The sequence below is a fragment of the Pholis gunnellus genome (genome assembly GCF_910591455.1).
Source record: "Pholis gunnellus genome assembly, chromosome: 7".
In the NCBI taxonomy this organism is placed as follows: Eukaryota; Metazoa; Chordata; class Actinopteri; order Perciformes; family Pholidae; genus Pholis; species Pholis gunnellus.
The window spans coordinates 28,034,408-28,049,707 of record NC_136533.1 but is presented as its reverse complement, the minus strand read 5'-3'; the positions used below and the strand labels follow the sequence as shown (position 1 = coordinate 28,049,707).

Sequence of the window (15,300 nt, the reverse complement as noted above, 5' to 3'; positions counted from 1 at the left end):
CTCCTGTCCTCCCAATCCTTTCCTCTCTCCTCCATATCCTCTCCTTGTCTCCCTCCCCTCTCCTCTCATGGTGCTAAATGAAAAAAAAGGATGGTTCTGGGACCCGTGCTGTACTGCTTTAGTTGTTCCTGCAGGGGTCACTTTTGCGCTTTGTTTCCAGTCAAATGTGTGTGCACAGTCATGAATGTGTGTGCAAGTCTGCGTGCTTGAATCTGTAATTTTCACACACTTAGCATGTTTGTCATTCTGAATGGACCACTCGCAGTATACATAAACACACACACACACATTCTCTTTTGGTTTCACGTACATCATACGCCATGCTTGCACCCCCAAACCTCTCTCTCTCTGCCCCCCCCCCTGAGCATGTTTAAATGCTCTCACCTCCAGTCCGCAGAGGCTCTTTCATTTTGAGCAGTATGTGTGTCTGAGCCCGTGGAGCTGTGAAGAGCTCTCAGCTGTTATCTTCTGAGGTGACAGTGGCCACCGCTTTCTGTCCTGCGCAAAGTCTTTCTCTTTGAACAAAGATAGAAAAGAAAGTGTTATTTTACGAAATTTAAATTTCATTAGCAAGACTGGAGCCTGACGCTCAAAGACTTTTCCTAGAATGACCCCAACATAAAAAAAAGCGAAAAAAACATTGCTTTTGTTCATACACCAACAGGGTACAAATCTTGTCTTAGGGGTCATTTTTGACCCGGCAGTTATAAAATCATTTTCATACTACAGAAACCATAAAAACACACCACAACAACACATACGCAAGAAATTGAGATTACGTGTGCTACTGATTGAACTCAGGGAAAATGACAACCTTCTCGGGAATATGTAGCATCTCCCCTCCACGACCCCACACCTGACTGAAGTTCACAGACAAAATACAAACAAGATCAGAGAGAATAAACATTTCTTGAAAGCATTGTTTACTAATGGGGAATGCAGTCAGAGGCTATAAGGGTGCTGCAGATGACAGTACTCCCAGACAACTGGAAAAGGATGGATGAGATTAGGGCTGCAACTAACGATTATTTTAATAATCGATTAATCTGTCGATTATTTGTTCGATTAATCGATGAATGAAAAAAAATGAAATAAGCAAAAAAGCATTAATTTCCAACCCTTTATTCAAAAACAGAACTGACAGTGCAAATTCACAGTGCAAACAATCTTCAGAAAGTGCACAAACAGGTTGCTCGAACATCCCTGAGCTGTTAAAGTAATAATAAAAAAAAAAAATGGACTAATATCACAAGTGGGGTTCAGCGGGTTACCCACGCCTCTCGGCGAAGGGTAGACACACGCTGATTCACTCAGTGTGGCGCTCGTGCAGCCCCGGACATCTAAGGGCATCACAGACCTGTTATTGCTCAATCTCGACTGGCTGAACGCCACTTGTCCCTCTAAGAAGCTGGACGCCGACCGCACGGCGTAACTAGCATGCTGGAGTCTCGTTCGTTATCGGATTTAACCAGTCAAATCGCTCCACCGACTAAGAACGGCCATGCACCACCACCCACAGAATCCAGAAAGAGCTATCAATCTGTCAATCCTTTCTGTGTCCGGGCCGGGTGAGGTTTCCCGTGTAGAGTCAAATTAAGCCGCAGGCTCCACTCCTGGTGGTGCCCTTCCGTCAATTCCTTTAAGTTTCAGCTTTGCAACCATACTCCCCCCGGAACCCAAAGACTTTGGTTTCCCGGACGCTGCCCGGCGGGTCGCTAGTTGGCATCGTTTATGGTCGGAACTACGACGGTATCTGATCGTCTTTGAACCTCCGACTTTCGTTCTTGATTAATGAAAACATTCTTGGCAAATGCTTTCGCTTTCATCCGTCTTGCGCCGGTCCAAGAATTTCACCTCTAGCGGCACAATACGAATGCCCCTGGCCGTCCCTCTTAATCATGGCCCCAGTTCAGAGAAAATAAAATAATCGCGCAACACAACGAATCGATAATGAAATTCGTTGCCAACTCTTTTATTAATCGATTTTATCGATTCGTTGTTGCAGCCCTAGATGAGATTGACCTGCATCGGGCTGCTAATCTTAGCAGATGTGTATAGGTCATGAGGCGAGGCTGCATCTAGTCTTTGGGATGCAGAGAGTGGAAGGGCGATTTTCCGTGCAATGATGTCACTGAAAGTCTTTCATACTTTCTCAAAAACGATACGATTTGATAATCGTGAGTCAAGACCTGCAAGGCCTGTGACAGACAAACTTGCGGCCATAAGAAAGGTCTGGGAGAAGTGGATTCCAGATTAAACAGTCTTTCTGCACTGTGAAGAAGAAAAACTTAGTTATTCACAAAGTTTGTGATGAATGACAGTTTGTTTCTTAATGCAAAATAGATTTGGGGTTTAAAATGCAATCAAGCTGTTTTATTTTAGGGGTTTAGTGAAGTAATTTTGGATCCTTAGGATAAGTGGTGTATACAGAAAGTTAAGACAACACAAGGGTTAAGTGCAACCGGGTTCTTCTTGGGATCAAAAGAAATAAATTCCTTCACACTTGGCATGAATGCACTTTTTTTACTCCCAATAAAATATACTAAAGGATCCTTTTTTAACTTTTTCTTTGATTGGTCCACATATCTTCATGCATATTTACACACTGTAGGACCTTGAAAAAGAAGCCCTGGCTTAGGAGCCCCCTGACTCTTTGGCTCCCTTGTTCTGCACCAACCCTGTTCTCATTCCCAACTCGTCATGTACAAATGCTTGGTCGGGGACCCCTTGGCGTTACTTTAGGTTTTAGGCAAAAAAACCTACTTGGTTAGGTTTTAGGAAAGAAAACATGATTTGGGTTCAAACAAATATGTTTGTTACATAGCTTCAGTTTGTAAGTATGTTAGTTAAGTAACGTACTTATGTAACTTAAAATGAGTCAGTGCTGGCTGACACAGGACACACACAGGACTCCTGGGTGAAAGTCCTGTGTTTATTCGACCAATCCATTTGCGCCGACCTCCTCCCTACATGGACTTTCTGACTCTTTATACTATTTGTAGGAGCCAAAAAGGACAAGTTAGACTGTATACTCTTAGACTGTGGTTGGTACTACTGCCCCATGTGGCCATCTGTGGCAATAAATTGTTAATAAATTGGCCCCTTTGATGGTGCTATTGTCTTGTTAGTACCAGCTGTGCACAGGGCATGAAGCTTAAGGATGCCAAGAGCCAAAATTGTTTAAATAGGTCAAATTACTTGTTCATTGAACAAAGCGAAAAGTTTATGTTATTATATTTCTTTGCTTTGGGTTGCCGCGGCATATCCTTTTATTTTTGGTGTCGTAGCGTAGTTTAACACACACAGACACACACACACACACACACACACACACACACACACACACACACACACACACACACACACAAACACACACACACACACACATTGCCCTTCTATTCATCCGTCCTCTTCATCTATCGGACTACCGGTGGTAAACAAACCGTGAGTAACCCGAGTGGATGTAACTATCTAGCGAAACCTTGTGGAGCACGTTAGTTGGGGATAGAAATATGGCTTAATGGAAATCAAAAAGGAAGCCTTCACACTATGTCACGACTTCCCGAGCAGTTGCTCCTAGCATGTAATATTGCGGCGCATGGGTTTACATTGGAATTGATTGAAAGCCAGGTTAGTCTCATACAGGCGCTAAAGTAGGAGACTGTGGCCAGGAAGCATATTTGGTAATCCATACATGTTTCATGGCTAGGCCAAAAATAAGTAAACTTTTCCTATAAGTAGTACGGGGTTATTGTCTTTTTTTCACAGCAGACAGTTTGAAGCTGTGAAAAACGTGAAATTACAGGGTATCGGACGATTTTTTTCCATAAAGCACAGTCCGTAATTGATTATATCCAATCAGTGTTTGATGCATGTTCACGTACTGTATGCAACTGCAAGTTTTTGCAGCAATTAATGGAAGTGAAAGTAAAACTGAGCCTCTTACAGCAGCAGGACTACAGAGAATTAAGCAGCATCCGGCCCGTTTGTGAACCTGTTGGACTGCAGATGAACTCAGATGAACTCTGGAAATAAAGTCAGCAAACATTGATGCTTTACTCTTCCCTCTCTCTTTTGTCTAAACTTTTTTTGTCTTTTCTTGTTGTGTACACAGTTTGCCGCTCTAATCCTCTTGTCAGAAGCTCATGGACACATTCTGTGTGCGGCGACAGGTTTAGAGAGTCACTACTCCAGAGGCAGTGAGAGAGATTCGGAGGGCTCCAAGCTTTTTTCATGATTTATGCAATATTGTGCTGCGCTTCATGTCAAAGTGCCAATTTGCACAGAACATCAAGGGCAACGCGTTCGCTCATAAACTAGAACATCGAAATGAACCGGCTCTCAGTGTTTTACTTTGATCTATAATGCAATGTTTGGAGTGAACATAAAGGCAACAATTACGCTAATATTAAGTCGCATTTGTAGATTTGAAGTATTTTTCGGTCCTGGCGAACAATGTATTCTGGATTCAGTTTCTCTTCCTGATCCTGAACTGTTCTGGGAGCATATTTAATCGAACAACACTTAGTTTGTGTTTGGCATCTCACCCACTGCACTGCAGTGTTTGTCTCTGCTTTTAAAGGCGCAAATGAAACATTTTTTCAGATGTATTTCAGCACAGCTTTATTTGTCGAGGTTATCCTCACCTCCGAAATAAGCCCCTCAACAAAAGCCTTCCTGGTGGTTTTGGGACTTACAGATAAGGGTTTCGCCTGTTAGACTTTTGAAACAATTTGAATGTGTCTGTTCTGAATTTCCAGTTCATCAATGTTTGGTGCAATAGATATAAGTGCTGATAAATTATTCACCTTTTCTTTAGCTCCCATACAGCAAATATGTATGTATGTCCTATGTGAGTGTTTGAATGTGTTTCCAAGTGATTAAATTGGCTTTTCTCCAAACTCGTCAAATACGTGGCCCTACACTTCAAACTATGGCGTTCTAGGTTCCCCTCTCGTGTCAGTTTTGGATGGACGGCCTCTCAGTTTCCGCCAGTTGCATGGATACTTTCTTTTCCAAATAAACTTCTGTTCTCACAGGAAACATACAGTTTCGGATCGTTACATGCATACAGTCTCTTCCACTGTATGTTTACTTAGTTTTTAGGTTTACTTACACAACAAAAGTACTTGGTTAGGTTTACGAAAAGATCATGGTTTGGGTAAAAATAAGTATGTTTGTTACGTAAAATACGTACTGTACGTTTGTTACATAACTGGTGTAAGTTCAGTTACGCAACAAAACAAAGGTAAAATGAGTCAATGTTGACTTGGTTTCAGGGACACGAACAGCGGCCTCCTTGGTTTAGTCCTGTCCACCCTGCCCGTCTGTTATTGTCATGGATGGGTTTACGTTGGAGTTAGTTGAAAGCCTGCAGTGTATCTCATACAGACTCTTAAGGGTGCCTCGGAATCAAAGGACTATGCAGGTTGTTAATTTTTGACATCACTGTTCAGGGGCATCTTATAACGCTCAGTATATAATAGTGTGACGTTACAGTGATGATTCTGAGCCGTTTTAGAGCATTAGCCTTGAGATAGACTGATGACCTCTCTAGGTGAATCCGTCCTCCTGCCCAATGCATGCTGGTAGAGAGTAGTACCCCAGATCACAGCCAATCAAAACAGCTCCGGTCCTCCCTTCACAAGCTGGAGGCTAACCATCATGATGCATGATGTGTCATAGTTTCCATTGTCAGGGCCAGGGAGGATAAATAATGAATAAAGAAATAATTACATTTCTAGTTGTATGATATATTAAATCAAATTGAAACAGTTTTTATTGTTTTCTGATTAGATGATCTCAATGACTTTACCACATAATGACATCTTGTAGAGGGGAAGGAAATTAGTGGCACAAATAAGATGATACAACAATTAGACGTCAGTTGTCATTCAGCAGAAGTCTAATCCGCTGGTAAAAACACTCTGGACAGCGACCATGTCTTTACCCTTTACCATTACTTTGTCACCATGCTTGCACATTTTCTGTTTGGAAGACTCATACTGACAAGTTTCGCTACAACATTTAACTAGAGCTTCCACACATTACATGTTTTATTTATTTATTTGCACAATTCAAACAATGAAATTCAAAACAAACAAACATAACAGAGATAAATGAATATCACAGTGCAGGAGGAGGCAGAAAGCCAACTGGGCTTATTTGAAGCCTCCACCTATATAATATTAAAATTTTACAAAATTACAAACATAAAGTATGAATAAGACATTACATTACAACGAAAGAAAGGAAGAAAGAATGAAAGATAAGATAAAAAATAATGTAATTGTGTCAAGTGTGTGTGAGCCTGTGTGTGGATGTGAGAGTGAGCATTGTCCTGTGTTTGTTCAGTGATGTTGGATTATACACCTGCAGTAGCTCATAAGCAATGGCAATACAAGTCCCTATGAGTGAAACAACTGTGATGCACACATGCATACAGTGTTTGTTTTTTCGTCAAAATATACTTCCAATGTAGGCTTACATAGTTTTAATGTTGACTTATGCAACAAAAGTGCTTGGTTAGGTTCAGGAAAAGATTGTGGTTTGGGTTAAATAAGTATGTTAGTAACGCAAAACAATCATGTTTTTTACTTAAAACTAATATTTTTGTTAAAATAAGTATGTTGAGCGCTAACATTTGCTTAACTATAACATTTCAGACAATGTTGACAAATGGCAATTAGTGTTCCAACGCCCAGGATGACGTCCTCAAATGTCTGGTTTTTACCACCAGTCAATGATTGTCATTTTTATGTAATAGAGGAGTCAAAAATATTCACATTTAGGAAGTTCAAATCTCAGGATTTTGAATTATTTAAAAAAATGTTTAAAAATACTAAAAGCGACTTATCATTGCAGCTCTAGTTAAATGTCAAAACATCTTTAAGATTGGCTTGACTTTTTATGTTCGAGCTAACTAGCTGTTGGCCTGCTGTTTATGGTTAGTAGGTGGATCAGGGCCTTGGAAATTGGTATTTGCATCAACAGTTTATCTGTCTGCGTCAATATGTTTAAACAGAATTGTGTGCATTTAAGTGCGTAAGTTATATAAAGAAAGTATTTACTGTCTGAAGGTGTAAATGAAACTTGGTATCCATTTATCTTATTCATCATGTTTTAACGTCTGGGGAAATGTCTTTCAATGTGAGAGTGAGTGTGTGAAAGTCTGATGATTTTAAAAGGTCATGATATGGCATGGTATGATTCCACTAGTTTCCCCTATTTACCAAATTCATCTTTCTCTTGGCTGGACATTCTACACACACAGACGAGGGTTTATGTGTGTGTGTGTGTGTGTGTGTGTGTGTGTGTGTGTGTGTGTGTTTGTGGTGTGAGTCATGAGGCTGAATGTGCTACTACATTAGTGTAGATGAGGGGAGGATGTCCGCTGTTGCTCTCTTTTGTTACCTTACTCTTCTCTGATCTACGGAGTGCCTCAGGGCTCTGTTTTTGGAACCCTTCTGCAAATTTCTTTTGTCAAATTACATAAACATATTGACGGTAGCCTGAAACACGTCCCACAAGATAGAAAGATATCTACTGCATCCTATCATTCACTCGTTTGGGTCTACTGACGCTCCAATTAAGTGTTTATTACTGCACTCCTATAACATTGTTGGACCCATGATGGACAAAACAAAAATAATGATCAAAATCAATGCAGCAGAACCAGAGGTGTCATCTTTTTTTATCCTCTCATTGTTCTTCCTTGTCAAAACCCCGGTGTGTTCTGTTTTCGTCTTCGAACTTTAACCCTTTCAAGTCACTTCTGGTTACTAAAAACAAAGAAGGCTTCAAAACGACGGTCCAAAACCCAATGGATGACATCACGCTGACTACTTCCACTTCTCATACACAGCCTATCGTTGATAGGCACTCCAGATATGCAAATGTATGTGTACAAGCAGTTTTTTTTTATGACATCATATACACAGACCACCATTTACATTTTGATAAATGGGCAATTAAGAGTGGACAGTTACCCCAACATGCATGTTTCTGGCCTGTGGGAGGAAACAAATCCGCAGACATGGAGGAGGACTCTCTTTGACTAAACTGTGGTTGCGAAGAGATACATGACACAGAGCAGCATAAGATATTTTTACGAGTATGCTACAACTCTGTTAGCTGTGTGAAGTTTTGTTGTTGCTGTTGGATCGATCGTGAATAATTCATGTGTGTTCATGCTGCCGCTTTGTGTGGATGCAGAGAGACTGAGCGACACTGTGTTGCCAAATGGACGTAGCTCGGAACCCCATACCTTTAGGCAGCCTTGAGTTCGTACACATTGCTGGATTTCATGTGGATTCACTCACCCCACATCCTGTCCAGATAGCCATTATTGAAGTCAGTGTCAACAGAGGAAGAGCACTGACGTCCCTCACCTCCCTCTCCTGTTTGTCTGTGTCTCTCCCTCACAGAGGCTAATGTTTGCTCGGTGGTATCAAAGGGTTACGTCTCTGGCCTCTTGCGGCTTTACGAGGACTGGCACGCCAAGGCAACCCAACACGCCGCCATGGCGATCTGCCACTCGCTGCTGCGCTGCCTCCATAAAGTCACTCACAGCACTGTCGGCAGACAGGCGTTGGTATCCCAGGGAGGCATCCGACTGCTGTACGTAACGACACAGGTAAGGTTCAAATCATGCCAATAATCCATTTTTTTTCTCTTTCCTGCTGTTGGGATAGACTATGGTTCATATTTTCTTTCTTATACCCTGACAAAAAAATTCAGTCTCCCCACCGGGAGCAGTACCTTTGTTTTTGCTCATCTGTCTTGCCTTTCTTTCCCCTCTTATTTCTGTCTTTTTGTAAAAAGTACTGTACTTTATGTACGATGTCTTAACATTGCAGTGGCTAGTATTATTGGCAGTCCCCCTTTCTATTTATGGAGATTTTTTCCAGCCATCCATCCATCCATCCATTTTCCTCCGCTTATCCGGGGTCGGGTCGCGGTGGCAGCAGGCCAAGCAGGCTGACCCAGACTTCCCTCTCACCCGCAACATTTTCCAGCTCATACTGGGGGATCCCGAGGCGTTCCCAGGCCAGCTGGGAGATATAATCCCTCCAGCGTGTTCTGGGTCTTCCCCGGGGTCTCCTCCCAGTTGGATGTGCCCGGAAAACCTCCAGTGGGAGGCGTCCAGGAGGCATCCTAATCAGATGCCCGAACCACCTCAGCTGACTCCTTTCGATGCGAAGGAGTAGCGGCTCGACTCCAAGTTCCCTCCTGATGTCCGAGCTCCTTACCCTATCTCTAAGGCTGAGCCCGGCCACCCTACGGAGGAAACTCATTTCGGCCGTTTGTACCCGCGACCTTGTCCTTTCGGTCACGACCCAGAGTTCGTGACCATAGGTGAGGGTAGGAACGTAGACCGACCAGTAAATTGAGAGCTTTGCCTTCCGGCTCAGCTCTCTCTTCACCAAGACGGTCCGGTGCAGCGCCTGCTTTACTGCTGCAGCCGCACCGATCCGCCTGTCGATCTCCCGCTCCATCTTACCCTCACTTGTGAACAAGACCCCGAGATACTTAAACTCCTTCACTTGAGGTAGGCACTCCGTCCCCACCTGGAGGGAGCAATATAGGGCTGCAACAACGAATCGATAAAATCAATAAAAATCGATTATCAAAAGAGTTGGCAACGAATTTCATTATCGATTCGTTGTGTCGCGCGATTATTACGCCACTCAATAAGTCGTGGAGATGTTTGAGTGTTCACAGCAGGCCGGTCGCCTGAACACCGCAGCTAGGAATAATGGAACAGGACTCCGGTTCTGTAGCTGACGCTGACCGGCGTATAAACGTTGCCATGACAACACCGGAAGTTGATTTACGCGATTTGTATTATTTTTAGTTTATTTCTGCAATTATAATACATTACATTTATTGACATTTTGGGTACCTTGTGTTAAACTCGTAACTGCTTCGCCGTTGTTTTACTTATGATAGACGAGCTTTTGTTTTTGTAACATGACCATTAAACCGGAAGTTAAGCGGAGCTCAGAAAGATGAGAAATGGCGGGTGAAAACAGCGAATTTTTTCTTCCCATTCTGTTATTCTACTGCTGGTCTACCAGGCGAACACGGTAAAGTTGATTCAGTTAACTCATTAAAGTACTGTTATACTTGTAGGTGATGAGAGACAGAGTATTTTGGGTAACCCACTGAACCCCACTCCTGATATTAGTCCATTTCTTTTTTTAAATTATTACTTTAACAGCTCAGGGATGTTCAAGCAACCTGTTTGTGCACTTTCTGAAGATGTTTTGCACTGTGAATTTACACTGTCAGCTCTGTTTTTGAAAAAAGGGTTAGAAATTAATGCTTTTTTGTTTTTTGTATCCGATTCATCGATTAATCGAACAAATAATCGACAGATTAATCGATTATTAAAATAATCGTTAGTTGCAGCCCTAGAGCAATCCACCGGTTTTCGGCAGAGCACCATGGCCTCGGATTTGGAGGTGCTAACTCTCATCCCCGCCGCTTCACACTCGGCTGCAAACCGCCCCAATGAATGCTGGAGGTCACGATCCGAGGAGGCCAACAGGACCACATCGTCTGCAAATAGCAGAGAGGTGATCCCGAGACCCCCGAACCTGACGTTCTCCACCCCCCGGCTGCACCTAGAAATCCTGTCCATGAAAGTCACGAACAGGACCGGTGACAAAGGGCAGCCCTGGCGGAGGCCAACACCCACCGGGAACGTGTCTGACTTATTGCCGAGAATGCGGACACAGCTCCTACTGCAGTCGTACAGAGACCGGATAGCCCGTTGTAACGGGTCCGGCACCCCATACTCCCGCAGCACCCCCCACAAGAACCCCCGAGGGACCCGGTCGAAAGTCTTCTCCAAGTCCACAAAACACATGTAGACTGGTTGGGCAAACTCCCAGAACCCTTCCAGTAGTCTTGCGAGGGTGAAGAGCTGGTCCACTGTTCCACGGCCGGGACGGAATCCGCACTGCTCCTCTTGAATCCGAGGTTCGACAAACGGTCGGAGCCTCCTTTCCAGCACCCTGGCATAAGCTTTCCCCGGGAGGTTTTTTCCAGCCCCCAAAGAAAATGTTTTCCTCCACACCGTCAACAGAAAGTCATAATGTGAACAGCTACTCTGAGGTCTTCTCTGTTTCATTTGTCTCCTGCTGTCAAAGGTACGACCCCGGACCTGAGTCAGGCCGGGTCCAAATAATATTCAGTCTAAATGGTTTGGGTAGTGTCCCAAGGTTCATGCTTTAATAAACGTGAACACCTCAAATTCAGCAGTGGCAGCCTGTTGGCTTCCAAGGCGTCAATTACGGATGCTTGGTCAGTGGCCCGCGGCGCCCATGATACCGACGCAAGAGGCACCAGTTAGCGTCTGTATGAGATGCACCTGGCTTTGAAATAGTGGTGTAATGGACCACTGTCGATCCGTGATCCGTATGGATCCCCCCCTCAGGGTTCAGCAAGCATGTGAACTGCAGATTAATTAATTTCCAGTAAAACTTTATTTCACACTTTGATGTTTATCGCCAATATTCAGTAAAATATATGCGATCAGGACATCGGCATTTATGCTATTCTAGTGGCCGATTGTGGCAGAATAGCTAATGGCCAACGAACGAAGGTTCTGTTTGGTTACATTATGATGCGTTCAGGCTGTTCAGTGAAAATTAGTATTTGATGGATGTCTTTCGGCACATTGTCTTTCCTGTTACAGCCCATTGATCTTCTCTACATTCTGTTAACTGAGTTTGTCTCTCTGCAGACATGTTTGCTGAGTAATGGCCTGGAGTCTCTGGTAGAGCCCTCTGTGCAGCTGATGAGAAAGTGTCTTCCTAAAACACCTCTTCCACTGACATCAGACCAGTCTGCATACACCTTCCCCATGCCCGGAAGACCGCATGCTGTCCCTGATATGGATGCGGAACCAGGTATTAGTATTCCCTTCACAACAACATTCAGCAGACGCACCTTTGATAGCAGTTACTGACTCGGTGGATGATAAATATAACATACAGTACTTTTAATTTTGGGACATTTTAAGGTAAGCTGGTCACTATTGGAACCAGACAAGCTGACTGATCACATTGGAACTGACAGTTAATTTGAAATAATGTCAATTATAAAAGTCTATAGTGTAACATTTTTCGAAAGTTTAAAAAATTGAAAAAGGTGCTAAACTACAAATTTGTAACGTTGATTGAGGGATTGCCTCAACACGGCTCTCAACATGGCAACGGCAGAGTCCGCGGCTAGCAGCTGATGTTGCTAACAGCACAAAAAGTGCAAACAAACGACAACCGTGCTGATAGAGGTAATAGTTAACCTGGGGGTAGAAAACAGAGGGTGGGTGCTATGCTTCCACGACGACGCCATGGGGCACGCTCACAGGGACTCAAATGCACGTGCGGCCAAACCTGCTACAAGACAGTGTGACTTAATTCTCTGCTCAAGTTACCATTACTCTGCTATATCTCTACGTTGGAAATATTGGTTTGATGTTTGTTTAATGCTCTGGATTTCAAATTTAGCACCTTCAATGAAGTGCATTGTATTTCTTAGTCTGCTTTATTGTTTGGTTCACCATTTGTATTTTTAATGTACTATTAAATGTATTTTGGATGAAGTGTAGTCCAACATTTGTATTTGTCTTCAAGTCAATTTAAAATTACTTTCATGAATCGATTATGTAAATTTACAGATGTGAAGTTTTTAAAACTGTGTGAGTATGAGTATTGTTTTAATGTTTGGGTATCGTCCGTTTCCTCCCAATCCGAGCAGCGACGAGTTCCCTGCAAAGTTTCATAGAGTTCACCTTGCTGAATGTCGTGAGTGGACTTCCAAACAAACACACGCGTGTAGAACACTGACTGGCTGCTCTGTTTTCCCTGTTGTATCCAGATGAGAACAGTGAGGAGAGTGACGATGAAGAGGCTGAAGACAACAAAGAGACAGACTTTGTAAGTGTGTGTGGCTCCTGTGTGATCATGTGTTTCGGAGTTTGTGCTTTCACTTTCAGTAACCAAAGTCCATTGTGAGGGCTAGTGTTGCTATAGACAGTGGGGAAAAACAATACTGTTTTCTTACTCATTTAATTAAAAGAAGGAAGGAGGTCATGGTGGACAGGTGAATCTAAAAACATTGGACTTTTACCCAAGAAGCCGTGGATTCTGTCCTGTGTGAAACCCAAAAATCATCGTTGACTTATTTGTCACATAAGTTACGAACTTAAAGCTACTGCGAGGAACTTTAATTCTATGTTGATTTTGGGTAGTGTTTCCATTTAGAAAACCTCACAATTTACTGCAGCATTACGGCCTGCTTCTCCTGCAGCATGGTGTCTATGTTGGCTCCCAACAGGGAGCTGCTTGTCATCAGCTCCTGGCCAATGACAAGCATTAATCATAACTTTATAGAAACAGCCCATCTTGATGGTATTGTTTAATATGACCTACTGTACATCATAGTAAAGGAATTAGTATTATATCAAAACTGTTTCTTAACCCGTCAAAAGTTCCTCACAATAACGTTTTAGTAATGCCAGTTCTGCAATTGTTTTAACCCAACCACAATCTTAACCTCAAAATTAGTATTTGTAGCCAGACATAATGAAAGCATAACCAAATCTCGACCCTAAACTTGCGAACCTTAAACAAAATCACCTTGCCAAATGTTTATGCATAAAAAAATTAACTTAAATTTGTACGGTTGCCGACAACGGCAAATAAGCTACAATGGCCAAAACGAAAGTAATATCGGCAAACAAGATGCAAGTACAGACATGATACGCAAACCCGAACAAATGCAGCTGAAAAATGCTGCATATTCAGTCAACACTACAGAAGTTCTCCAGGCCTCTAGCGGGAGAGCTTAGTGGAAAGGCTTGCTATTTTACGCAAGGGAGAAACCAGACAACAGACATACAAATTCTTAGCGTTTTTTTACATTTGGCCTTTCACAAGATATATGAGTAAAACAGATTTACATAGCTAGTGTTAACTCTTTCATAATATTGTAAAAGAAACGTGTAAAAATAGTCTAAAATTTCGTACTGCTCGTCAATGTCGCACTTTATCCCAGGCAGCCAATCAAATCCAGCAAGAGGCGGGCTTCACTTCTTAACCACTGTGAGTGATGGGAAAACCAAATTATATGGGATTATAAAAAAAATAAAGAGTAAGGCCGGTGAGTACCAGAGAGGAGAGGAATGGTGGTAAGGCAGAGATGTAAGAGGGAGAGAAAGATGCAAAAGCAGGATGGGATAGAGGAGGCTAATGAAAGGAAAAATAGGGGTGTAGGTGGCCTCAGTATGGAGAGAGTGTCTCGGGAGAAAGGAAGGGAGACGTGCTGTGGGGGGCAGCTGATGAAAGAAGAGGTATGGCAGATGGGGAAAAAAAGCCAAGAGAACAGAGGAGGATTTAAAATGAGGAAGCAGAATCTGAGGAGGCTGGAGGGGGGGGACAGACACTACAAAAGCCGAGGTGGAGAGATAAATGGAAGCGGGAACGATGGGAGAAGTGGAGCAGAGTGAGCCACAAGAGAGATGGATGTAACAATGGGGGAAGAGAAAGGGGAAAAAAATCAGAGGAGGTCTAAGCGGGAACTAGTCAGAGAAAAAAGCAGGAGAGCAGGATAATATATGTCGGGGAAGAAGCCTGCAACCTTTGATAAAACGTACTATTATCAAACATAAGCACCTGCATGAATAGTGTGGTTCCATGTAGCTCCAGCCAATCAAATGTATCCTGCCGTGTGTTACACCACAGGTCTCTACTGCCCTACACGGTTGGAGTAGTGAGGGTTTTAAAGACGAACTAAGACAAATAGAAAGGTTGCAATGCTTCCAGGTAGATTATTTTGAGTGCAGATGCTGCCAACTGTCAGCTTTCTTCTAAATTTCAACCGGTCTGTTTAGAGTCACAGGGTTGTATTTCAAACTCCATTAAAAACTAGAAAAACAAAGGAGGCGTAGTCAGAAAATATTATGACGGTGTGATTTACTATAGCAGCTTCCCGAGGAGCAAACAGTGAGAATATTTACAACAAGAAAAGGTGAAAAGAATGTAAATAGCAGAAAAACAAAATACTGTACATAAAAGATTGACATATTACGGTGACACTTTGTAATAAAAGCATTAGTTTTATTAAGTATGAGTAAACACTTAATTCATCACCAATAAAGCATTGTTCCTAATTTAACACTCATTAGTATGCAATTCATAAACACAGTTCTGAATATTTTTATTCTTGATTAATAAACTATAGAATCTATTATGTGTTTCATTATTGTGTTTTCATACTTTATAAATGATG

At 42.5% G+C, this 15,300-nt stretch overlaps 1 protein-coding gene across 2 annotated transcripts in view; it reads left to right on the top strand.

The window, feature by feature from the left end:
* The window catches only part of agbl1 (AGBL carboxypeptidase 1), a 158,173-nt gene that overhangs the window by 44,757 nt on the left and 98,116 nt on the right, over window positions 1-15,300 (top strand). For both annotated transcript variants that reach the window (XR_013767155.1, XM_079163217.1), the window contains exons 8-10: window positions 8,427-8,635; window positions 11,753-11,918; window positions 12,889-12,947. Coding sequence is in view for 1 of the 2 variants with exons in the window: in XM_079163217.1 (XP_079019343.1) it covers window positions 8,427-8,635; window positions 11,753-11,918; window positions 12,889-12,947 (434 nt within the window). In the remaining variant the exon portion in view is untranslated. The remainder of the gene's footprint in view (window positions 1-8,426; window positions 8,636-11,752; window positions 11,919-12,888; window positions 12,948-15,300) is intronic.